General features: G+C 54.9%; 1 protein-coding gene across 4 annotated transcripts in view; it reads left to right on the plus strand.

The window, feature by feature from the left end:
- Positions 1–26140, plus strand: part of camk2d1 (calcium/calmodulin-dependent protein kinase (CaM kinase) II delta 1) — a 160272-nt gene that overhangs the window by 117506 nt on the left and 16626 nt on the right. For 2 of the 4 annotated variants that reach the window (XM_079257636.1, XM_079257635.1), the window contains exons 9-14: positions 7684–7778; positions 8162–8284; positions 8362–8445; positions 8518–8560; positions 24119–24159; positions 25595–25654. In XM_079257636.1, coding sequence (XP_079113762.1) covers positions 7684–7778; positions 8162–8284; positions 8362–8445; positions 8518–8560; positions 24119–24159; positions 25595–25654 — 446 coding nt within the window. The remainder of the gene's footprint in view (positions 1–7683; positions 7779–8161; positions 8285–8361; positions 8446–8517; positions 8561–24118; positions 24160–25594; positions 25655–26140) is intronic. The other 2 variants (XM_079257638.1, XM_079257637.1) reach the window with 1 other exon arrangement.

Raw genomic sequence — 26140 nt, forward strand, 5'->3', positions numbered from 1 at the left:
GAACGTCCATCGCGGGAACGTCACGTCCATCACGGGAATGTCCTTCATGGGAACGTCCATCATGGGAACGTCACGTCCATCACGGGAACGTTACGTCCATCACGGGAACGTCACGTCCATCACGGGAACGTCCATCACGGGAATGTTACGTCCATCATGGGAACGTCACGTCCATCACGGGAATGTTACGTCCATCACGGGAACGTCACGTCCATCACGGGAACGTCCTTCATGGGAACGTCCATCATGGGAACGTCACGTCCATCACGGGAACGTTACGTCCATCACGGGAACGTCACGTCCATCACGGGAACGTCCTTCATGGGAACGTCCATCATGGGAACGTCACTTCCTTCACGGGAACGTCCATCATGGGAACGTCACTTCCTTCACGGGAACGTCACATCCATCGCGGGAACATCACGTCCATCAAGGGAACGTCACGTCCATCGCGGGAACGTCACGTCCATCACGGGAATGTCCTTCATGGGAACGTCCATCATGGGAACGTCACGTCCATCACGGGAACGTCACGTCCATCACGGGAACGTCACGTCCATCACGGGAACGTCCTTCACGGGAACGTCACATCCATCGCGGGAACGTCACATCCATCGCGGGAACATCACGTCCATCAAGGGAACGTCACGTCCTTCGCGGGAACGTCACGTCCATCACGGGAATGTCCTTCATGGGAACGTCCATCATGGGAACGTCACGTCCATCACGGGAACGTCACGTCCATCAAGGGAACGTCCTTCATGGGAACGTCCATCACGGGAACGTCACGTCCTTCACGGGAACGTCCATCACGGGACCGTCACGTCCTTCACGGGAACGTCACATCCTTAGCGGGAACGTCACGTCCTTCGCGGGAACGTCACGTCCATCACGGGAATGTCCTTCATGGGAACGTCCATCATGGGAACGTCACGTCCATCACGGGAACGTTACGTCCATCACGGGAACGTCACGTCCATCACGGGAACGTCACGTCCATCACGGGAACGTCCTTCATGGGAACGTCACGTCCATCACGGGAACGTTACGTCCATCACGGGAACGTCACGTCCATCACGGGAACGTCCTTCATGGGAACGTCCATCACGGGAACGTCACGTCCATCACGGGAACGTCCTTCACGGGAACGTCACGTCCTTCACGGGAACGTCACGTCCTTCGCGGCAACGTCCATCACGGGAACGTCACGTCCTTCACGGGAACGTCCATCACAAGAATGTCACGTCCATCACGGGAACGTCACGTCCTTCGCGGGAACGTCCTTCGCGGGAACGTCACGTCCTTCGCGGGAACGTCACGTCCATCACGGGAATGTCCTTCATGGGAACGTCCATCATGGGAACGTCACGTCCATCACGGGAACGTTACGTCCATCACGGGAACGTCACGTCCATCACGGGAACGTTACGTCCATCACGGGAACGTCACGTCCATCACGGGAACGTCCTTCATGGGAACGTCCATCATGGGAACGTCACGTCCATCACGGGAATGTCACGTCCTTCGCGGGAACGTCCATCACGGGAACGTCACGTCCTTCACGGGAACGTCCATCATGGGAACGTCACGTCCTTCGCGGGAACGTCCTTCGCGGGAACGTCGCGTCCTTCGTGGGAACGTCCATCACGGGAACGTCACGTCCTTCATGGGAACGTCCATCACGGGAACGTCACGTCCTTCGCGGGAACGTCACGTCCATCGCAGGAACGTCACGTCCTTCGCGGGAACGTCACGTCCATCGCGGGAAGATCACGTCCATCACGGGAACGTCACGTCCTTCGCGGGAACGTCACGTCCATCACGGGAATGTCCTTCATGGGAACGTCCATCATGGGAACGTCACGTCCTTCACGGGAACGTCACTTCCTTCGCGGGAACGTCCTTCGCGGGAACGTCACGTCCATCACGGGAACGTCACGTCCTTCGCGGGAACGTCACGTCCATCACGGGAATGTCCTTCATGGGAACGTCCATCATGGGAACGTCACGTCCATCACGGGAACGTTACGTCCATCACGGGAACGTCACGTCCATCACGGGAACGTCCTTCACGGGAACGTCCATCACGGGAACGTCACGTCCATCACGGGAACGTCACGTCCATCACGGGAACGTCCTTCGCGGGAACGTCACGTCCTTCGCGGGAACGTCACGTCCATCGCGGGAACGTCACGTCCTTCGCGGGAACGTCACGTCCATCACGGGAATGTCCTTCATGGGAACGTCCATCATGGGAACGTCACGTCCATCACGGGAACGTTACGTCCATCACGGGAACGTCACGTCCATCACGGGAACGTCCTTCATGGGAACGTCCATCACGGGAACGTCACGTCCATCACGGGAACGTCACGTCCATCACGGGAACGTCACTTCCTTCACGGGAACGTCACATCCATCGCGGGAACATCACGTCCATCAAGGGAACGTCACGTCCTTTGCGGGAACGTCACGTCCATCACGGGAATGTCCTTCATGGGAACGTCCATCATGGGAACGTCACGTCCATCACGGGAACGTTACGTCCATCACGGGAACGTCACGTCCATCATGGGAACGTCCTTCATGGGAACGTCCATCATGGGAACGTCACGTCCATCACGGGAACGTCCTTCACGGGAACGTCACTTCCTTCGCGGGAACGTCCTTCGCGGGAACGTCACGTCCTTCGCGGGAACGTCACTTCCTTCGCGGGAACGTCACTTCCTTCGCGGGAACGTCACATCCATCGCGGGAACGTCACGTCCATCAAGGGAACATCACGTCCATCAAGGGAACGTCACGTCCTTCGCGGGAACGTCACGTCCATCACGGGAACGTCCTTCATGGGAACGTCCATCATGGGAACGTCACTTCCTTCACGGGAACGTCACATCCATCGCGGGAACATCACGTCCATCAAGGGAACGTCACGTCCATCGCGGGAACGTCACGTCCATCACGGGAATGTCCTTCATGGGAACGTCCATCATGGGAACGTCACGTCCATCACGGGAACGTCACGTCCATCATGGGAACGTCACGTCCATCACGGGAACGTTACGTCCATCACGGGAACGTCACGTCCATCACGGGAACGTTACGTCCATCACGGGAACGTCACGTCCATCACGGGAACGTCCTTCGCGGGAACGTCCATCACGGGAACGTCACGTCCTTCACGGGAACGTCCATCACGGGAACGTCACGTCCTTCGCGGGAACGTCACGTCCTTCGCGGGAACGTCCTTCGCGGGAACGTCGCGTCCTTCGTGGGAACGTCCATCACAGGAACGTCACGTCCTTCACGGGAACGTCCATCACGGGAACGTCACGTCCTTCGCGGGAACGTCCTTCGCGGGAACGTCACGTCCTTCGCGGGAATGTCACGTCCATCGCGGGAACGTCACGTCCTTCGCGGGAACGTCACGTCCATCGCGGGAAGATCACGTCCATCGCGGGAAGATCACGTCCATCACGGGAACGTCACGTCCATCACGGGAATGTCCTTCATGGGAACGTCCATCATGGGAACGTCACGTCCATCACGGGAACGTCACGTCCATCACGGGAACGTCACGTCCATCACGGGAACGTCCTTCATGGGAACGTCCATCATGGGAACGTCACGTCCATCACGGGAACGTCACGTCCATCACGGGAATGTCCTTCATGGGAACGTCCATCATGGGAACGTCACGTCCATCACGGGATCGTTACGTCCATCACGGGAACGTCACGTCCATCACGGGAACGTTACGTCCATCACGGGAACGTTACGTCCATCACGGGAACGTCCTTCATGGGAACGTCCATCATGGGAACGCCACGTCCATCACGGGAAAGTCACGTCCTTCGCGGGAACGTCCATCACGGGAACGTCACGTCCTTCACGGGAACGTCCATCACGGGAACGTCACGTCCTTCGCGGGAACGTCACGTCCTTCGCGGGAACGTCCTTCGCGGGAACGTCGCGTCCTTCGTGGGAACGTCCATCACGGGAACGTCACGTCCTTCACGGGAACGTCCATCACGGGAACGTCACGTCCTTAACGGGAACGTCACGTCCTTCGCGGGAACGTCCTTCGCGGGAACGTCCTTTGCGGGAACGTCACGTCCATCACGGGAAGATCACGTCCATCGCGGGAAGATCACGTCCATCACGGGAACGTCACGTCCATCACGGGAACGTCACGTCCATCACGGGAACGTCACGTCCTTCGCGGGAACGTCACGTCCTTCGCGGGAACGTCACGTCCTTCGCGGGAACGTTACGTCCATCGCGGGAACGTCACGTTCTTCGCGGGAACATCACGTCCATCACGGGAACGTCACGTCCTTCGCGGGAACGTCACGTCCTTCGCGGGAACGTCCATCACGGGAACGTCACGTCCTTCACGGGAACGTCACGTCCTTCACGGGAACGTCCATCACGGGAACGTCACGTCCTTCACGGGAACGTCACGTCCATCGCGGGAACGTCACGTCCATCGCGGGAACGTCACGTCCTTCGCGGGAACGTCACGTCCTTCGCGGGAACGTCACGTCCTTCGCGGGAATGTCACGTCCATCGCGGGAACGTCACGTCCTTCGCGGGAACGTCACGTCCATCGCGGGAAGATCACGTCCATCGCGGGAAGATCACGTCCATCACGGGAACGTCACGTCCATCACGGGAATGTCCTTCATGGGAACGTCCATCATGGGAACGTCACGTCCATCACGGGAACGTCACGTCCATCACGGGAACGTCACGTCCATCACGGGAACGTCCTTCATGGGAACGTCCTTCGCGGGAACGTCACGTCCATCACGGGAACGTCACGTCCATCACGGGAATGTCCTTCATGGGAACGTCCATCATGGGAACGTCACGTCCATCACGGGATCGTTACGTCCATCACGGGAACGTCACGTCCATCACGGGAACGTTACGTCCATCACGGGAACGTCCTTCATGGGAACGTCCATCATGGGAACGCCACGTCCATCACGGGAAAGTCACGTCCTTCGCGGGAACGTCCATCACGGGAACGTCACGTCCTTCACGGGAACGTCCATCACGGGAACGTCACGTCCTTCGCGGGAACGTCACGTCCTTCGCGGGAACGTCCTTCGCGGGAACGTCGCGTCCTTCGTGGGAACGTCCATCACGGGAACGTCACGTCCTTCACGGGAACGTCCATCACGGGAACGTCACGTCCTTCACGGGAACGTCACGTCCTTCGCGGGAACGTCCTTCGCGGGAACGTCCTTTGCGGGAACGTCACGTCCATCGCGGGAAGATCACGTCCATCGCGGGAAGATCACGTCCATCACGGGAACGTCACGTCCATCACGGGAACGTCACGTCCATCGCGGGAACGTCACGTCCTTCGCGGGAACGTCACGTCCTTCGCGGGAACGTCACGTCCTTCGCGGGAACGTTACGTCCATCGCGGGAACGTCACGTTCTTCGCGGGAACATCACGTCCATCACGGGAACGTCACGTCCTTCGCGGGAACGTCACGTCCTTCGCGGGAACGTCACGTCCTTCGCGGGAACGTCCATCACGGGAACGTCACGTCCTTCACGGGAACGTCACGTCCTTCACGGGAACGTCCATCACGGGAACGTCACGTCCTTCACGGGAACGTCACGTCCATCGCGGGAACGTCACGTCCATCGCGGGAACGTCACGTCCTTCGCGGGAACGTCACGTCCTTCGCGGGAACGTCACGTCCATCGCGGGAACGTCACGTCCTTTGCGGGAACGTCACGTCCTTCGCGGGAACGTCACGTCCTTCACGGGAACGTCACGTCCTTCACGGGAACGTCCATCACGGGAACGTCACGTCCTTCGCGGGAACGTCACGTCCATCACGGGAACGTCACGTCCTTCGCGGGAACGTCCATCACGGGAATGTCCTTCATGGGAACGTCCATCATGGGAACGTCACGTCCATCACGGGAACGTTACGTCCATCACGGGAACGTTACGTCCATCAAGGGAACGTCACGTCCTTCGCGGGAACGTCACGTCCTTCGCGGGAACGTCACGTCCTTCGCGGGAACGTTACGTCCATCGCGGGAACGTCACGTTCTTCGCGGGAACATCACGTCCATCACGGGAACGTCACGTCCTTCGCGGGAACGTCACGTCCTTCGCGGGAACGTCACGTCCTTCGCGGGAACGTCCATCACGGGAACGTCACGTCCTTCACGGGAACGTCACGTCCTTCACGGGAACGTCCATCACGGGAACGTCACGTCCTTCACGGGAACGTCACGTCCATCGCGGGAACGTCACGTCCATCGCGGGAACGTCACGTCCTTCGCGGGAACGTCACGTCCTTCGCGGGAACGTCACGTCCATCGCGGGAACGTCACGTCCATCAAGGGAACGTCACGTCCATCACGGGAACGTCCATCACGGGAACGTCACGTCCATCGCGGGAACATCACGTCCATCACAGGAACGTTACGTCCATCAAGGGAACGTCACGTCCATCAAGGGAACGTCACGTCCATCACGGGAACGTTACGTCCATCAAGGGAACGTCACGTCCATCACGGGAACGTCCTTCATCGGAACGTACATCATGGGAACGTCACGTCCATCACGGGAACGTCACGTCCATCATGGGAACGTCCATCACGGGAACGTCACGTCCATCACGGGAATGTCCATCACGGAAACATCATGTCCATCAGGTGAACGTCACGTCCTTCACGGGAACGTCCATCACGGGAACGTCACGTCCTTCACGGGAACGTCCATCACGGGAACGTCACGTCCTTCACGGGAACGTCCATCACGGGAATGTCACGTCCTTCGCGGGAACGTCACGTCCATCGCGGGAACGTCACGTCCATCGCGGGAACGTCACGTCCATCGCGGGAACGTCACGTCCTTCGCGGGAACGTCACGTCCTTCGCGGGAACGTCACGTCCATCGCGGGACCGTCACGTCCTTCGCGGGAACGTCACGTCCATCGCGGGAACGTCACGTCCTTCGCGGGAACGTCACGTCCATCACGGGAACGTCACGTCCTTCACGGGAACGTCCATCACGGGAACGTCACGTCCATCATGGGAACGTCACGTCCATCACGGAAACATCATGTCCAACACGGGAACATCATGTCCGTCACGGGAACGTCATGGCCAGAGTCTCCCCCCCCTGGCCAGAGTCTCCCCCCACCGGCCAGAGTCTCCCCCCACCGGCCAGAGTCTCCACCCCCTGGCCAGAGTCCCCCCCCCTGGCCAGAGTCCCCCCCCCCCCCGGCCAGAGTCTCCCCCCACCGGCCAGAGTCTCCCCCCCCGGCCTTAGTCTCCCCCCCACCGGCCAGAGTATTCCCCCCTCCCCCCCACCGGCCAGAGTCTCCCCCCCCTGGCCAGAGTCTCCCCCCCCCTGGCCAGAGTCTCCCCCCCACCGGCCAGAGTCTCCCCCCCCGGCCTTAGTCTCCCCCCCACCGGCCAGAGTATTCCCCCCTCCCCCCCACCGGCCAGAGTCTCCCCCCCCTGGCCAGATGAATCATCAGGAGAGAGATGCAGTGGAGGACAGAAGGTTTTATTCTGCATGGAACATAGAAATGAATGTCTATGATGATGTAGACTTTACTGTCTAGATCAGACGACTGTTTGCTGCATGGAGGACAGACGTCTGTCTCCTCCATTAAAGCTGCTTCCTGGTGTGTGCAGGTGTGATCCTCTACATCCTCCTGGTGGGATACCCGCCGTTCTGGGACGAAGACCAGCACCGCCTCTACCAGCAGATCAAAGCCGGAGCCTACGATGTGAGTCTGAACCGGGCCGGCTGATTGGCTGAGACTTTTCCTCTGAAACAACGGTCTGAGTGCGTGATGGCGGGGTGCGTGATGGCGGGGTGCGTGATGGCGGAGTGCGTGATGGCGGGGTGCGTGATGGCGGAGTGCGTGATGGCGGAGTGCGTGATGGCGGGGTGCGTGATGGCGGAGTGCGTGATGGCGGGGTGCGTGATGGCGGGGTGCGTGATGGCGGAGTGCGTGATGGCGGAGTGCGTGATGGCGGAGTGCGTGATGGCGGAGTGCGTGATGGCGGGGTGCGTGATGGCGGAGTGCGTGATGGCGGAGTGCGTGATGGCGGAGTGCGTGATGGCGGGGTGCGTGATGGCGTACGTCTGTCTGATGTTCCTCCACAGTTCCCGTCTCCAGAGTGGGACACGGTGACGCCAGAAGCCAAAGACCTGATCAACAAGATGCTGACCATCAACCCCGCCAAGCGAGTCACCGCCACCGACGCGCTCAAACACCCCTGGATCTGCGTACGTGTCGCCCCCGCCCCCGCCACTTTCTTCTTCTGTTCTCGCCTCATGACATCACGCTGTCTTGGTGTCCACAGCAACGCTCCACCGTGGCCTCCATGATGCACAGACAGGAGACGGTGGAGTGCCTGAAGAAGTTTAACGCCAGGCGGAAGCTGAAGGTGAGGAAGGAGAGAAGGTTTCTGTCTGCAGCAGCAGGAGGAGGACTAACCTGCAGCCTTGTCTCTCCGCAGGGCGCCATCCTGACCACGATGCTCGCCACTCGCAACTTCTCAGGTAGGACTGGAGCGTGATGGTCCATCCCACGTCTCTGTTGCTCGCCTCTGACTTGTCCCAGGGTTGTCAGGGTTTTAGAGAGTGCCGGGTTCCAGATCAGTAGCGTGTCCTACGGCTCCCCCTACAGGCCGATCCGCCTCATGCATCTTTTCATGTGTAGATCAGCATCTCCTAACAACAACCTCAGCCTTTCTCTCTGTCTTTCCTCCCTACGTGCTGCTAACCTGGAAGGTAAGAGTCCGTACCGCAGCCGGAGAGCTGCCGTGTCCAGTCCCACCTGTCCAGTCCCACCTGTCCAGTCCCACGTGTCCAGTCCCACCTGTCCAGTCCCACCTGTCCAGTCCCACGTGTCCAGTCCCACCTGTCCAGTCCCACCTGTCCAGTCCCACCTGTCCAGTCCCACGTGTCCAGTCCCACCTGTCCAGTCCCACCTGTCCAGTCCCACGTGTCCAGTCCCACCTGTCCAGTCCCACGTGTCCAGTCCCACGTGTCCAGTCCCACCTGTCCAGTCCCACGTGTCCAGTCCCACGTGTCCAGTCCCACCTGTCCAGTCCCACGTGTCCAGTCCCACCTGTCCAGTCCCACGTGTCCAGTCCCACGTGTCCAGTCCCACCTGTCCAGTCCCACGTGTCCAGTCCCACCTGTCCAGTCCCACGTGTCCAGTCCCACGTGTCCAGTCCCACCTGTCCAGTCCCACCTGTCCAGTCCCACGTGTCCAGTCCCACGTGTCCAGTCCCACCTGTCCAGTCCCACGTGTCCAGTCCCACGTGTCCAGTCCCACCTGTCCAGTCCCACGTGTCCAGTCCCACGTGTCCAGTCCCACCTGTCCAGTCCCACGTGTCCAGTCCCACGTGTCCAGTCCCACCTGTCCAGTCCCACGTGTCCAGTCCCACGTGTCCAGTCCCACCTGTCCAGTCCCACGTGTCCAGTCCCACCTGTCCAGTCCCACCTGTCCAGTCCCACGTGTCCAGTCCCACCTGTCCAGTCCCACGTGTCCAGTCCCACGTGTCCAGTCCCACGTGTCCAGTCCCACCTGTCCAGTCCCACCTGTCCAGTCCCACGTGTCCAGTCCCACCTGTCCAGTCCCACCTGTCCAGTCCCACGTGTCCAGTCCCACCTGTCCAGTCCCACCTGTCCAGTCCCACCTGTCCAGTCCCACCTGTCCAGTCCCACGTGTCCAGTCCCACGTGTCCAGTCCCACCTGTCCAGTCCCACGTGTCCAGTCCCACCTGTCCAGTCCCACCTGTCCAGTCCCACGTGTCCAGTCCCACCTGTCCAGTCCCACGTGTCCAGTCCCACGTGTCCAGTCCCACCTGTCCAGTCCCACGTGTCCAGTCCCACCTGTCCAGTCCCACGTGTCCAGTCCCACGTGTCCAGTCCCACCTGTCCAGTCCCACCTGTCCAGTCCCACGTGTCCAGTCCCACGTGTCCAGTCCCACCTGTCCAGTCCCACGTGTCCAGTCCCACGTGTCCAGTCCCACCTGTCCAGTCCCACGTGTCCAGTCCCACGTGTCCAGTCCCACCTGTCCAGTCCCACGTGTCCAGTCCCACGTGTCCAGTCCCACCTGTCCAGTCCCACGTGTCCAGTCCCACGTGTCCAGTCCCACCTGTCCAGTCCCACGTGTCCAGTCCCACGTGTCCAGTCCCACCTGTCCAGTCCCACCTGTCCAGTCCCACGTGTCCAGTCCCACCTGTCCAGTCCCACGTGTCCAGTCCCACGTGTCCAGTCCCACGTGTCCAGTCCCACCTGTCCAGTCCCACCTGTCCAGTCCCACGTGTCCAGTCCCACCTGTCCAGTCCCACCTGTCCAGTCCCACGTGTCCAGTCCCACCTGTCCAGTCCCACCTGTCCAGTCCCACGTGTCCAGTCCCACCTGTCCAGTCCCACGTGTCCAGTCCCACCTGTCCAGTCCCACCTGTCCAGTCCCACGTGTCCAGTCCCACGTGTCCAGTCCCACCTGTCCAGTCCCACGTGCCACCTGTCCAGTCCCACGTGTCCAGTCCCACGTGTCCAGTCCCACCTGTCCAGTCCCACGTGTCCAGTCCCACGTGCCACCTGTCCAGTCCCACCTGTCCAGTCCCACCTGTCCAGTCCCACCTGTCCAGTCCCACGTGTCCAGTCCCACGTGTCCAGTCCCACCTGTCCAGTCCCACCTGTCCAGTCCCACGTGTCCAGTCCCACGTGTCCAGTCCCACCTGTCCAGTCCCACCTGTCCAGTCCCACGTGTCCAGTCCCACCTGTCCAGTCCCACGTGTCCAGTCCCACCTGTCCAGTCTGGAAGCACCAGTATGGGACCTTCAGCTCACTCTGAAAGCGGACCGGATCCGGCTCCATGGTGGTCATCTGTGAATAAAATCTAGGTTCATGAGGTTGGCAGATCAAGTTTGTCGTCGTGGTGAATGTGTCTGCTGGTTCCGGTCCAGACACCTGCTGGTTCCGGTCCAGACACCTGCTGGTCCTGGTAAACCACCGGCTGAGGTCATATGCATGTTGCTTCCTGATCAACCCCACCGTGCTCCATGTCCTATCTGTCTGCATGTCGTCTTTACTCCTGATGGAGATCGTGGCTTCCCGCTTAATTCTTCCCTCTGCGCAGCGTCTGAGATGAACCGTTAGTCGGGAATCACGTTCCAGACTGAATGGAATCACGTTCCCGACTGACGGGAATCACGTTCCAGACTGATTGGAATCACGTTCCCGACTGACGGGAATCACGTTCCAGACTGACGGGAATCACGTTCCCGACTGACGGGAATCACGTTCCAGACTGAATGGAATCACGTTCCCGACTGACGGGATTCACGTTCCAGACTGACGGGATTCACGTTCCAGACTGAATGGAATCACGTTCCAGACTGACGGGAATCACGTTCCAGACTGAATGGGAATCAAGTTCCAGACTGAATGGAATCAAGTTCCCGACTGACGGGAATCACGTTCCAGACTGAATGGAATCACGTTCCCGACTGACGGGAATCACGTTCCAGACTGACGGGAATCCCGTTCCAGACTGACGGGAATCACGTTCCAGACTGAATGGGAATCAAGTTCCAGACTGACGGGAATCACGTTCCAGACTGACGGGAATCACGTTCCAGACTGAATAGGAATCAAGTTCCAGACTGACGGGAATCACGTTCCAGACTGAATAGGAATCAAGTTCCAGACTGACGGGAATCACGTTCCAGACTGACGGGAATCACGTTCCAGACTGACGGGAATCACGTTCCCGACTGAATGGGAATCAAGTTCCAGACTGACGGGAATCACGTTCCCGACTGAATAGGAATCAAGTTCCAGACTGACGGGAATCACGTTCCAGACTGACGGGAATCACGTTCCCGACTGAATGGGAATCAAGTTCCAGACTGACGGGAATCACGTTCCCGACTGAATGGGAATCACGTTCCAGACTGACGGGAATCACGTTCCAGACTGAATGGAATCACGTTCCCGACTGACTGGGAATCACGTTCCAGACTGACGGGAATCACGTTCCCGACTGACGGGAATCACGTTCCAGACTGAATAGGAATCAAGTTCCAGACTGACGGGAATCACGTTCCAGACTGACGGGATTCACGTTCCAGACTGAATGGGAATCACGTTCCAGACTGAATGGGAATCAAGTTCCAGACTGACGGGAATCACGTTCCAGACTGACGGGAATCACGTTCCAGACTGACGGGATTCACGTTCCAGACTGAATGGGAATCAAGTTCCAGACTGACGGGAATCACGTTCCAGACTGACGGGATTCACGTTCCAGACTGAATGGGAATCAAGTTCCAGACTGAATGGAATCACGTTCCCGACTGACGGGAATCACGTTCCAGACTGAATGGAATCACATTCCCGACTGACGGGAATCACGTTCCAGACTGAATGGGAATCAAGTTCCAGACTGAATGGAATCACGTTCCCGACTGACGGGATTCACGTTCCAGACTGAATGGGAATCAAGTTCCAGACTGAATGGAATCACGTTCCCGACTGACGGGAATCACGTTCCAGACTGAATGGAATCACGTTCCCGACTGACGGGAATCACGTTCCAGACTGAATAGGAATCAAGTTCCCGACTGAATGGAATCACGTTCCAGACTGACGGGATTCACGTTCCAGACTGAATGGGAATCAAGTTCCAGACTGACGGGAATCACGTTCCAGACTGACGGGATTCACGTTCCAGACTGAATGGGAATCAAGTTCCAGACTGAATGGAATCACGTTCCCGACTGACGGGAATCACGTTCCAGACTGAATGGAATCACGTTCCCGACTGACGGGAATCACGTTCCAGACTGAATAGGAATCAAGTTCCAGACTGACGGGATTCACGTTCCCGACTGACGGGATTCACGTTCCAGACTGAATGGAATCACGTTCCAGACTGACGGGAATCACGTTCCAGACTGAATGGGAATCAAGTTCCAGACTGAATGGAATCACGTTCCCGACTGACGGGAATCACGTTCCAGACTGAATAGGAATCAAGTTCCAGACTGACGGGAATCACGTTCCAGACTGACGGGATTCACGTTCCAGACTGAATGGGAATCACGTTCCAGACTGAATGGGAATCAAGTTCCAGACTGACGGGAATCACGTTCCAGACTGACGGGAATCACGTTCCAGACTGAATGGAATCACGTTCCCGACTGACGGGAATCACGTTCCAGACTGAATGGAATCACGTTCCCGACTGACGGGAATCACGTTCCAGACTGAATAGGAATCACGTTCCAGACTGACGGGAGTCACGTTCCAGACTGAATAGGAATCAAGTTCCAGTCTGACGGGATTCACGTTCCAGACTGACGGGATTCATGTTCCAGACTGAATGGGAATCAAGTTTGAGACTGAATGGAATCACGTTCCCGACTGACGGGAATCACGTTCCAGACTGAATGGAATCACGTTCCCGACTGACGGGAATCACGTTCCCGACTGAATAGGAATCACGTTCCCGACTGACGGGAATCACGTTCCAGACTGAATAGGAATCAAGTTCCAGACTGACGGGAATCACGTTCCCGACTGAATAGGAATCAAGTTCCAGACTGACGGGAATCCCGTTCCAGACTGACGGGAATCACGTTCCAGACTGAATGGGAATCACGTTCCAGACTGACGGGAATCACGTTCCAGACTGACGGGAATCACGTTCCAGACTGAATAGGAATCAAGTTCCAGACTGACGGGAATCACGTTCCAGACTGAATAGGAATCAAGTTCCAGACTGACGGGAATCACGTTCCCGACTGACGGGAATCACGTTCCAGACTGACGGGAATCACGTTCCCGACTGAATGGGAATCAAGTTCCAGACTGACGGGAATCACGTTCCCGACTGAATGGGAATCAAGTTCCAGACTGACGGGAATCACGTTCCAGACTGACGGGAATCACGTTCCAGACTGAATGGGAATCAAGTTCCAGACTGACGGGAATCACGTTCCCGACTGAATGGGAATCCCGTTCCAGACTGACGGGAATCACGTTCCAGACTGAATGGGAATCAAGTTCCAGACTGACGGGAATCACGTTCCAGACTGACGGGAATCACGTTCCAGACTGAATAGGAATCAAGTTCCAGACTGACGGGAATCACGTTCCAGACTGAATAGGAATCAAGTTCCAGACTGACGGGAATCACGTTCCAGACTGACGGGAATCACGTTCCCGACTGAATCGGAATCAAGTTCCAGACTGACGGGAATCACGTTCCCGACTGAATGGGAATCACGTTCCAGACTGACGGGAATCACGTTCCCGACTGAATGGAATCACGTTCCCGACTGAATGGGAATCACGTTCCAGACTGACGGGAATCACGTTCCAGACTGAATGGGAATCAAGTTCCAGACTGACGGGAATCACGTTCCAGACTGAATAGGAATCAAGTTCCAGACTGACGGGAATCACGTTCCAGACTGACGGGAATCACGTTCCCGACTGAATCGGAATCAAGTTCCAGACTGACGGGAATCACGTTCCCGACTGAATGGGAATCACGTTCCAGACTGACGGGATTCACGTTCCAGACTGACGGGAATCACGTTCCCGACTGAATGGGAATCACGTTCCCGACTGACGGGAATCACGTTCCAGACTGAATGGGAATCAAGTTCCAGACTGACGGGAATCACGTTCCAGACTAACGGGATTCACGTTCCAGACTGAATGGGAATCAAGTTCCAGACTGACGGGAATCACGTTCCAGACTGACGGGATTCACGTTCCAGACTGAATGGGAATCAAGTTCCAGACTGAATGGAATCACGTTCCCGACTGACGGGAATCACGTTCCAGACTGAATGGGAATCAAGTTCCAGACTGACGGGAATCACGTTCCCGACTGAATGGGAATCAAGTTCCAGACTGACGGGAATCACGTTCCCGACTGAATGGAATGACGTTCCCGTCTGAATGGGAATCACGTTCCAGACTGAATGGAATCACGTTCCCGACTGACGGGAATCACGTTCCAGACTGAATGGGAATCAAGTTCCAGACTGACGGGAATCACGTTCCCGACTGAATGGGAATCACGTTCCAGACTGACGGGAATCACGTTCCCGACTGAATGGAATCACGTTCCCGACTGAATGGGAATCACGTTCCAGACTGAATGGAATCACGTTCCCGACTGACGGGAATCACGTTCCAGACTGAATGGAATCACGTTCCCGACTGACGGGAATCACGTTCCAGACTGATTGGAATCACGTTCCCGACTGACGGGAATCACGTTCCAGACTGACGGGAATCACGTTCCCGACTGACGGGAATCACGTTCCAGACTGAATGGAATCACGTTCCCGACTGACGGGATTCACGTTCCAGACTGACGGGATTCACGTTCCAGACTGAATGGAATCACGTTCCAGACTGACGGGAATCACGTTCCAGACTGAATGGGAATCAAGTTCCAGACTGAATGGAATCAAGTTCCCGACTGACGGGAATCACGTTCCAGACTGAATGGAATCACGTTCCCGACTGACGGGAATCACGTTCCCGACTGAATGGAATCCCGTTCCAGACTGACGGGAATCACGTTCCAGACTGAATGGGAATCAAGTTCCAGACTGACGGGAATCACGTTCCAGACTGACGGGAATCACGTTCCAGACTGAATAGGAATCAAGTTCCAGACTGACGGGAATCACGTTCCAGACTGAATAAGAATCAAGTTCCAGACTGACGGGAATCACGTTCCAGACTGACGGGAATCACGTTCCAGACTGACGGGATTCACGTTCCAGACTGAATGGGAATCAAGTTCCAGACTGAATGGAATCACGTTCCCGACTGACGGGAATCACGTTCCAGACTGAATGGAATCACATTCCCGACTGACGGGAATCACGTTCCAGACTGAATGGGAATCAAGTTCCAGACTGAATGGAATCACGTTCCCGACTGACGGGAATCACGTTCCAGACTGAATGGGAATCAAGTTCCAGACTGAATGGAATCACGTTCCCGACTGACGGGAATCACGTTCCAGACTGAATGGAATCACGTTCCCGACTGACGGGAATCACGTTCCAGACTGAATAGGAATCAAGTTCCCGACTGAATGGAATCACGTTCCAGACTGACGGGATTCACGTTCCAGACTGAATGGGAATCAAGTTCCAGACTGACGGGAATCACGTTCCCGACTGACGGGATTCACGTTCCAGACTGAATGGGAATCAAGTTCCAGACTGAATGGAATCACGTTCCCGACTGACGGGAATCACGTTCCAGACTGAATGGAATCACGTTCCCGACTGACGGGAATCACGTTCCAGACTGAATAGGAATCAAGTTCCAGACTGACGGGATTCACGTTCCCGACTGACGGGATTCACGTTCCAGACTGAATGGAATCACGTTCCAGACTGACGGGAATCACGTTCCAGACTGAATGGGAATCAAGTTCCAGACTGAATGGAATCACGTTCCCGACTGACGGGAATCACGTTCCAGACTGAATAGGAATCAAGTTCCAGACTGACGGGAATCACGTTCCCGACTGACGGGATTCACGTTCCAGACTGAATGGGAATCACGTTCCAGACTGAATGGGAATCAAGTTCCAGACTGACGGGAATCACGTTCCAGACTGACGGGAATCACGTTCCAGACTGAATGGAATCACGTTCCCGACTGACGGGAATCACGTTCCAGACTGAATGGAATCACGTTCCCGACTGACGGGAATCACGTTCCAGACTGAATAGGAATCACGTTCCAGACTGACGGGAGTCACGTTCCAGACTGAATAGGAATCAAGTTCCAGTCTGACGGGATTCACGTTCCAGACTGACGGGATTCATGTTCCAGACTGAATGGGAATCAAGTTTGAGACTGAATGGAATCACGTTCCCGACTGACGGGAATCACGTTCCAGACTGAATGGAATCACGTTCCCGACTGACGGGAATCACGTTCCCGACTGAATAGGAATCACGTTCCCGACTGACGGGAATCACGTTCCAGACTGAATAGGAATCAAGTTCCAGACTGACGGGAATCACGTTCCCGACTGAATAGGAATCAAGTTCCAGACTGACGGGAATCCCGTTCCAGACTGACGGGAATCACGTTCCAGACTGAATGGGAATCACGTTCCAGACTGACGGGAATCACGTTCCAGACTGACGGGAATCACGTTCCAGACTGAATAGGAATCAAGTTCCAGACTGACGGGAATCACGTTCCAGACTGAATAGGAATCAAGTTCCAGACTGACGGGAATCACGTTCCCGACTGACGGGAATCACGTTCCAGACTGACGGGAATCACGTTCCCGACTGAATGGGAATCAAGTTCCAGACTGACGGGAATCACGTTCCCGACTGAATGGGAATCAAGTTCCAGACTGACGGGAATCACGTTCCAGACTGACGGGAATCACGTTCCAGACTGAATGGGAATCAAGTTCCAGACTGACGGGAATCACGTTCCCGACTGAATGGGAATCCCGTTCCAGACTGACGGGAATCACGTTCCAGACTGAATGGGAATCAAGTTCCAGACTGACGGGAATCACGTTCCAGACTGACGGGAATCACGTTCCAGACTGAATAGGAATCAAGTTCCAGACTGACGGGAATCACGTTCCAGACTGAATAGGAATCAAGTTCCAGACTGACGGGAATCACGTTCCAGACTGACGGGAATCACGTTCCCGACTGAATCGGAATCAAGTTCCAGACTGACGGGAATCACGTTCCCGACTGAATGGGAATCACGTTCCAGACTGACGGGAATCACGTTCCCGACTGAATGGAATCACGTTCCCGACTGAATGGGAATCACGTTCCAGACTGACGGGAATCACGTTCCAGACTGAATGGGAATCAAGTTCCAGACTGACGGGAATCACGTTCCAGACTGAATAGGAATCAAGTTCCAGACTGACGGGAATCACGTTCCAGACTGACGGGAATCACGTTCCCGACTGAATCGGAATCAAGTTCCAGACTGACGGGAATCACGTTCCCGACTGAATGGGAATCACGTTCCAGACTGACGGGATTCACGTTCCAGACTGACGGGAATCACGTTCCCGACTGAATGGGAATCACGTTCCCGACTGACGGGAATCACGTTCCAGACTGAATGGGAATCAAGTTCCAGACTGACGGGAATCACGTTCCAGACTAACGGGATTCACGTTCCAGACTGAATGGGAATCAAGTTCCAGACTGACGGGAATCACGTTCCAGACTGACGGGATTCACGTTCCAGACTGAATGGGAATCAAGTTCCAGACTGAATGGAATCACGTTCCCGACTGACGGGAATCACGTTCCAGACTGAATGGGAATCAAGTTCCAGACTGACGGGAATCACGTTCCCGACTGAATGGGAATCAAGTTCCAGACTGACGGGAATCACGTTCCCGACTGAATGGAATGACGTTCCCGTCTGAATGGGAATCACGTTCCAGACTGAATGGAATCACGTTCCCGACTGACGGGAATCACGTTCCAGACTGAATGGGAATCAAGTTCCAGACTGACGGGAATCACGTTCCCGACTGAATGGGAATCACGTTCCAGACTGACGGGAATCACGTTCCCGACTGAATGGAATCACGTTCCCGACTGAATGGGAATCACGTTCCAGACTGAATGGAATCACGTTCCAGACTGACGGGAATCACGTTCCAGACTGAATGGAATCACGTTCCCGACTGACGGGAATCACGTTCCAGACTGAATAGGAATCAAGTTCCCGACTGAATGGAATCACGTTCCAGACTGACGGGATTCACGTTCCAGACTGAATGGGAATCAAGTTCCAGACTGACGGGAATCACGTTCCAGACTGACGGGATTCACGTTCCAGACTGAATGGGAATCAAGTTCCAGACTGAATGGAATCACGTTCCCGACTGACGGGAATCACGTTCCAGACTGAATGGAATCACGTTCCCGACTGACGGGAATCACGTTCCAGACTGAATAGGAATCAAGTTCCAGACTGACGGGATTCACGTTCCCGACTGACGGGATTCACGTTCCAGACTGAATGGAATCACGTTCCAGACTGACGGGAATCACGTTCCAGACTGAATGGGAATCAAGTTCCAGACTGACGGGAATCACGTTCCAGACTGAATAGGAATCAAGTTCCAGACTGACGGGAATCACGTTCCAGACTGACGGGAATCACGTTCCCGACTGAATCGGAATCAAGTTCCAGACTGACGGGAATCACGTTCCCGACTGAATGGGAATCACGTTCCAGACTGACGGGAATCACGTTCCCGACTGAATGGAATCACGTTCCCGACTGAATGGGAATCACGTTCCAGACTGACGGGAATCACGTTCCCGACTGAATGGGAATCACGTTCCCGACTGACGGGAATCACGTTCCAGACTGAATGGGAATCAAGTTCCAGACTGACGGGAATCACGTTCCAGACTAACGGGATTCACGTTCCAGACTGAATGGGAATCAAGTTCCAGACTGACGGGAATCACGTTCCAGACTGACGGGATTCACGTTCCAGACTGAATGGGAATCAAGTTCCAGACTGAATGGAATCACGTTCCCGACTGACGGGAATCACGTTCCAGACTGAATGGGAATCAAGTTCCAGACTGACGGGAATCACGTTCCCGACTGAATGGGAATCACGTTCCAGACTGACGGGAATCACGTTCCCGACTGAATGGAATGACGTTCCCGTCTGAATGGGAATCACGTTCCAGACTGAATGGAATCACGTTCCCGACTGACGGGAATCACGTTCCAGACTGAATGGGAATCAAGTTCCAGACTGACGGGAATCACGTTCCCGACTGAATGGGAATCACGTTCCAGACTGACGTGAATCACGTTCCCGACTGAATGGAATCACGTTCCCGACTGAATGGGAATCACGTTCCAGACTGAATGGAATCACGTTCCCGACTGACGGGAATCACGTTCCAGACTGAATGGAATCACGTTCCCGACTGACGGGAATCACGTTCCAGACTGAATAGGAATCAAGTTCCCGACTGAATGGAATCACGTTCCAGACTGACGGGATTCACGTTCCAGACTGAATGGGAATCAAGTTCCAGACTGACGGGAATCACGTTCCAGACTGACGGGATTCACGTTCCAGACTGAATGGGAATCAAGTTCCAGACTGAATGGAATCACGTTCCCGACTGACGGGAATCACGTTCCAGACTGAATGGAATCACGTTCCAGACTGAATGGAATCACGTTCCCGACTGAATAGGAATCAAGTTCCAGACTGAATAGGAATCAAGTTCCAGACTGACGGGATTCACGTTCCCGACTGACGGGATTCACGTTCCAGACTGAATGGAATCACGTTCCAGACTGACGGGAATCACGTTCCCGACTGAATCGGAATCAAGTTCCAGACTGACGGGAATCACGTTCCCGACTGAATGGGAATCACGTTCCAGACTGACGGGAATCACGTTCCCGACTGAATGGAATCACGTTCCCGACTGAATGGGAATCACGTTCCAGACTGACGGGAATCACGTTCCCGACTGAATGGGAATCACGTTCCCGACTGACAGGAATCACGTTCCAGACTGAATGGGAATCAAGTTCCAGACTGACGGGAATCACGTTCCAGACTAACGGGATTCACGTTCCAGACTGAATGGGAATCAAGTTCCAGACTGACGGGAATCACGTTCCAGACTGACGGGATTCACGTTCCAGACTGAATGGGAATCAAGTTCCAGACTGAATGGAATCACGTTCCCGACTGACGGGAATCACGTTCCAGACTGAATGGGAATCAAGTTCCAGACTGACGGGAATCACGTTCCCGACTGAATGGGAATCACGTTCCAGACTGACGGGAATCACGTTCCCGACTGAATGGAATGACGTTCCCGTCTGAATGGGAATCACGTTCCAGACTGAATGGAATCACGTTCCCGACTGACGGGAATCACGTTCCAGACTGAATGGGAATCAAGTTCCAGACTGACGGGAATCACGTTCCCGACTGAATGGGAATCACGTTCCAGACTGACGGGAATCACGTTCCCGACTGAATGGAATCACGTTCCCGACTGAATGGGAATCACGTTCCAGACTGAATGGAATCACGTTCCCGACTGACGGGAATCACGTTCCAGACTGAATGGAATCACGTTCCCGACTGACGGGAATCACGTTCCAGACTGAATAGGAATCAAGTTCCCGACTGAATGGAATCACGTTCCAGACTGACGGGATTCACGTTCCAGACTGAATGGGAATCAAGTTCCAGACTGACGGGAATCACGTTCCAGACTGACGGGATTCACGTTCCAGACTGAATGGGAATCAAGTTCCAGACTGAATGGAATCACGTTCCCGACTGACGGGAATCACGTTCCAGACTGAATGGAATCACGTTCCCGACTGACGGGAATCACGTTCCAGACTGAATAGGAATCAAGTTCCAGACTGACGGGATTCACGTTCCCGACTGACGGGATTCACGTTCCAGACTGAATGGAATCACGTTCCAGACTGACGGGAATCACGTTCCAGACTGAATGGGAATCAAGTTCCAGACTGAATGGAATCACGTTCCCGACTGACGGGAATCACGTTCCAGACTGAATAGGAATCAAGTTCCAGACTGACGGGAATCACGTTCCAGACTGACGGGATTCACGTTCCAGACTGAATGGGAATCACGTTCCAGACTGAATGGGAATCAAGTTTGAGACTGAATGGAATCACGTTCCCGACTGACGGGAATCACGTTCCAGACTGAATGGAATCACGTTCCCGACTGACGGGAATCACGTTCCCGACTGAATGGAATCACGTTCCCGACTGACGGGAATCACGTTCCAGACTGAATAGGAATCAAGTTCCAGACTGACGGGAATCACGTTCCCGACTGAATAGGAATCAAGTTCCAGACTGACGGGAATCCCGTTCCAGACTGACGGGAATCACGTTCCAGACTGAATGGGAATCACGTTCCAGACTGACGGGAATCACATTCCAGACTGAATAGGAATCAAGTTCCAGACTGACGGGAATCACGTTCCAGACTGAATAGGAATCAAGTTCCAGACTGACGGGAATCACGTTCCCGACTGACGGGAATCACGTTCCAGACTGACGGGAATCACGTTCCCGACTGAATGGGAATCAAGTTCCAGACTGACGGGAATCACGTTCCCGACTGAATGGGAATCAAGTTCCAGACTGACGGGAATCACGTTCCAGACTGACGGGAATCACGTTCCCGACTGAATGGGAATCAAGTTCCAGACTGACGGGAATCCCGTTCCCGACTGAATGGGAATCCCGTTCCAGACTGACGGGAATCACGTTCCAGACTGAATGGGAATCACGTTCCAGACTGAATGGGAATCAAGTTCCAGACTGACGGGAATCACGTTCCAGACTGAATAGGAATCAAGTTCCAGACTGACGGGAATCACGTTCCAGACTGAATAGGAATCAAGTTCCAGACTGACGGGAATCACGTTCCAGACTGAATGGAATCACGTTCCCGACTGAATGGGAATCACGTTCCAGACTGACGGGAATCACGTTCCAGACTGAATGGGAATCAAGTTCCAGACTGACGGGAATCACGTTCCAGACTGAATAGGAATCAAGTTCCAGACTGACGGGAATCACGTTCCAGACTGAATAGGAATCAAGTTCCAGACTGACGGGAATCACGTTCCAGACTGACGGGAATCACGTTCCCGACTGAATCGGAATCAAGTTCCAGACTGACGGGAATCACGTTCCCGACTGAATGGGAATCACGTTCCAGACTGACGGGAATCACGTTCCCGACTGAATGGAATCACGTTCCCGACTGAATGGGAATCACGTTCCAGACTGACGGGAATCACGTTCCCGACTGAATGGAATCACGTTCCCGACTGAATGGGAATCACGTTCCAGACTGACGGGAATCACGTTCCCGACTGAATGGGAATCACGTTCCCGACTGACGGGAATCACGTTCCAGACTGAATAGGAATCAAGTTCCAGACTGACGGGAATCACGTTCCAGACTAACGGGATTCACGTTCCAGACTGAATGGGAATCAAGTTCCAGACTGACGGGAATCACGTTCCAGACTGACGGGATTCACGTTCCAGACTGAATGGGAATCAAGTTCCAGACTGAATGGAATCACGTTCCCGACTGACGGGAATCACGTTCCAGACTGAATGGGAATCAAGTTCCAGACTGACGGGAATCACGTTCCCGACTGAATGGGAATCACGTTCCAGACTGACGGGAATCACGTTCCCGACTGAATGGAATCACGTTCCCGACTGAATGGGAATCACGTTCCAGACTGACGGGAATCACGTTCCCGACTGAATGGGAATCACGTTCCCGACTGACGGGAATCACGTTCCAGACTGAATAGGAATCAAGTTCCAGACTGACGGGAATCACGTTCCAGACTAACGGGATTCACGTTCCAGACTGAATGGGAATCAAGTTCCAGACTGACGGGATTCACGTTCCAGACTGAATGGGAATCAAGTTCCAGACTGAATGGAATCACGTTCCCGACTGACGGGAATCACGTTCCAGACTGAATAGGAATCAAGTTCCAGACTGACGGGATTCACGTTCCCGACTGACGGGATTCACGTTCCCGACTGACGGGATTCACGTTCCAGACTGAATGGAATCACGTTCCAGACTGACGGGAATCACGTTCCAGACTGAATGGGAATCAAGTTCCAGACTGAATGGAATCACGTTCCCGACTGACGGGAATCACGTTCCAGACTGAATGGAATCACGTTCCAGACTGACGGGAATCACGTTCCCGACTGAATGGGAATCACGTTCCCGACTGAATGGGAATCACGTTCCCGACTGAATGGGAATCACGTTCCCGACTGAATGGGAATCACGTTCCAGACTGACGGGAATCACGTTCCCGACTGACGGGAATCACGTTGCCGACGGAGCTGAAACGTCTCCTGCTTGCAGCGCTAGCCGAGCCCACGGCGAGGCAGCTGCTGATTCGCTGCCGTGTTCCTCCAGCTGATTCTCCTGCTTTGTCTCTGCAGCAGCCAAGAGCCTGCTGAACAAAAAGCCAGATGGAGTAAAAGTAAGTAGCGCCCCCCCCCCCCCCCCCCCCCCCCCACACACACACACACACACACACACACACACAGTACGACTGGTGTTGTTTTATCTGCCGTGTCTGACCGGCTCCTCCAAAACTCGTCTTGTCGCTGTGATGGATGTGAAAAGGAGGAACGAAGGTTTGATCCTGACAAACAGATTCAGCTGATAAACGTTATTCAGTTTTACTCTCAGCTCAGTGAAACCGTTCTTCTGACAACAGTAAATAAACCGTAGTGACACATCTGTCATACAAAGATCCGTTGAAGTCAGACTGGACTCGCTGGAATATACTTGCATGTTCGCATCATGGCCGCCATGTTTCCAGCATCCGTTTGGCATGGAGGCCGCTTGCCTGATGCGATGCAACGTTTCACCAGCGGGGGGGGGGGCAATATCGATTTGGCCGCAGGGGGCGATCACAAAATTGGAGTAAAACAAACAACAAAGAGCGTCCCGGAAACCGTGTTTTCCTCGCCGTTATACGGCAGCAAACGTTCCCACCTCAGCTGTCAGCGACAGGTCGGTGAACCGTCAGATTAGTTGTTTCAGCGAGCAGGTGCTGCCCCCTGGTGGCGACCGCCAGCATCCACCATTTCGGCCGCATCGTGCTTCCGTTTCCAGCAGCGAGTAGAAACGGCGAGACGCAACAGAACGCCAACGTGTTCGCAGCAAGTTTATCCCAGCTCCCATATAGATCATGATGTGATTTATCGATTCGGTTCCAGTACAGACACCAGAGCTCAGGTGTGTTTTTATGTTTTAACGTTTAGCCAATCCCATGGCAGATGAGCGTAAAACAGCCAATCCCATGGCAGATGAGCGTAAAACAGCCAATCCCATGGCAGATGAGCGTAAAACAGCCAATCCCATGGCAGATGAGCGTAAAACAGCCAATCCCATGGCAGATGAGCGTAAAACAGCCAATCCCATGACAGATGAGCGTAAAACAGCCAATCCCATGGCAGATGAGCGTAAAACAGCCAATCCCATGGCAGATGAGCGTAAAACAGCCAATCCCATGGCAGATGAGCGTAAAACAGCCAATCACATGACAGATGAGCGTAAAACAGCCAATCCCATGGCAGATGAGCGTAAAACAGCCAATCACATGGCAGATGAGCGTAAAACAGCCAATCCCATGGCAGATGAGCGTAAAACAGCCAATCCCATGGCAGATGAGCGTAAAACAGCCAATCACATGGCAGATGAGCGTAAAACAGCCAATCACATGACAGATAACGAGACTGTTTCTCCTTTCTGCCTTGCAGCAGCCATTTCCATCGTAATGAAATGTTTGCTGATCAGGACTGAAGCAGAAACGTGATGTTAAACTTGATCATCATCTCGTCCCGCTTTGCCTCCACAGCTCGGACACTAAGTCTTCTGTCTGTCTACCTGTCTGTCCATCCCTCCAGATCAACAACAAGGCTGATGTGGTGACCGGCCCCAAAGAGCCTGGTGCCTCTCCGTCTCTGGTACACTGTCTGCCTGCTCGCCGCATGCCGTCCGTTGTCTTTCTGTCTGTTTTGCTTCCCAAGCCGGCGCTCAGCGCGTCCTTCGGCGTGGCGTTACTGTACATGGCCTTCATTCTCCCTTGTTGATGATGGCGGTAATGGCACCCGGGCCATTCCAGGCCGGCTGAAACTGCAGCTGCTTATCTGTTATGGATGTTCCGTTACCGTGCAGACGGCGGCAGTTGTCATCATGTCACTACTGGAAACCAAACATCCGGGAATACCTGTTGATCCGCAGAAATACGAACGGGATTTGGACACAATTTAAAGTTTTATGGGAATTTTTAAAGAGAATAAAAGGATTATTTATTTATTCACCAAGGTGGTTGTTGTTGTTTACTACCAGCTGGACCAGCGTTCTATACTAAGCTAGGCTAACGGACTAGAGACTGGACCAGCGTTTCGATACTAAGCTAGGCTAACGGACTAGAGACTGGACCAGCATTT

The sequence above is a fragment of the Telmatherina bonti genome (assembly GCF_933228915.1).
Source record: "Telmatherina bonti genome assembly, chromosome: 18".
NCBI classification, from domain to species: Eukaryota; Metazoa; Chordata; class Actinopteri; order Atheriniformes; family Telmatherinidae; genus Telmatherina; species Telmatherina bonti.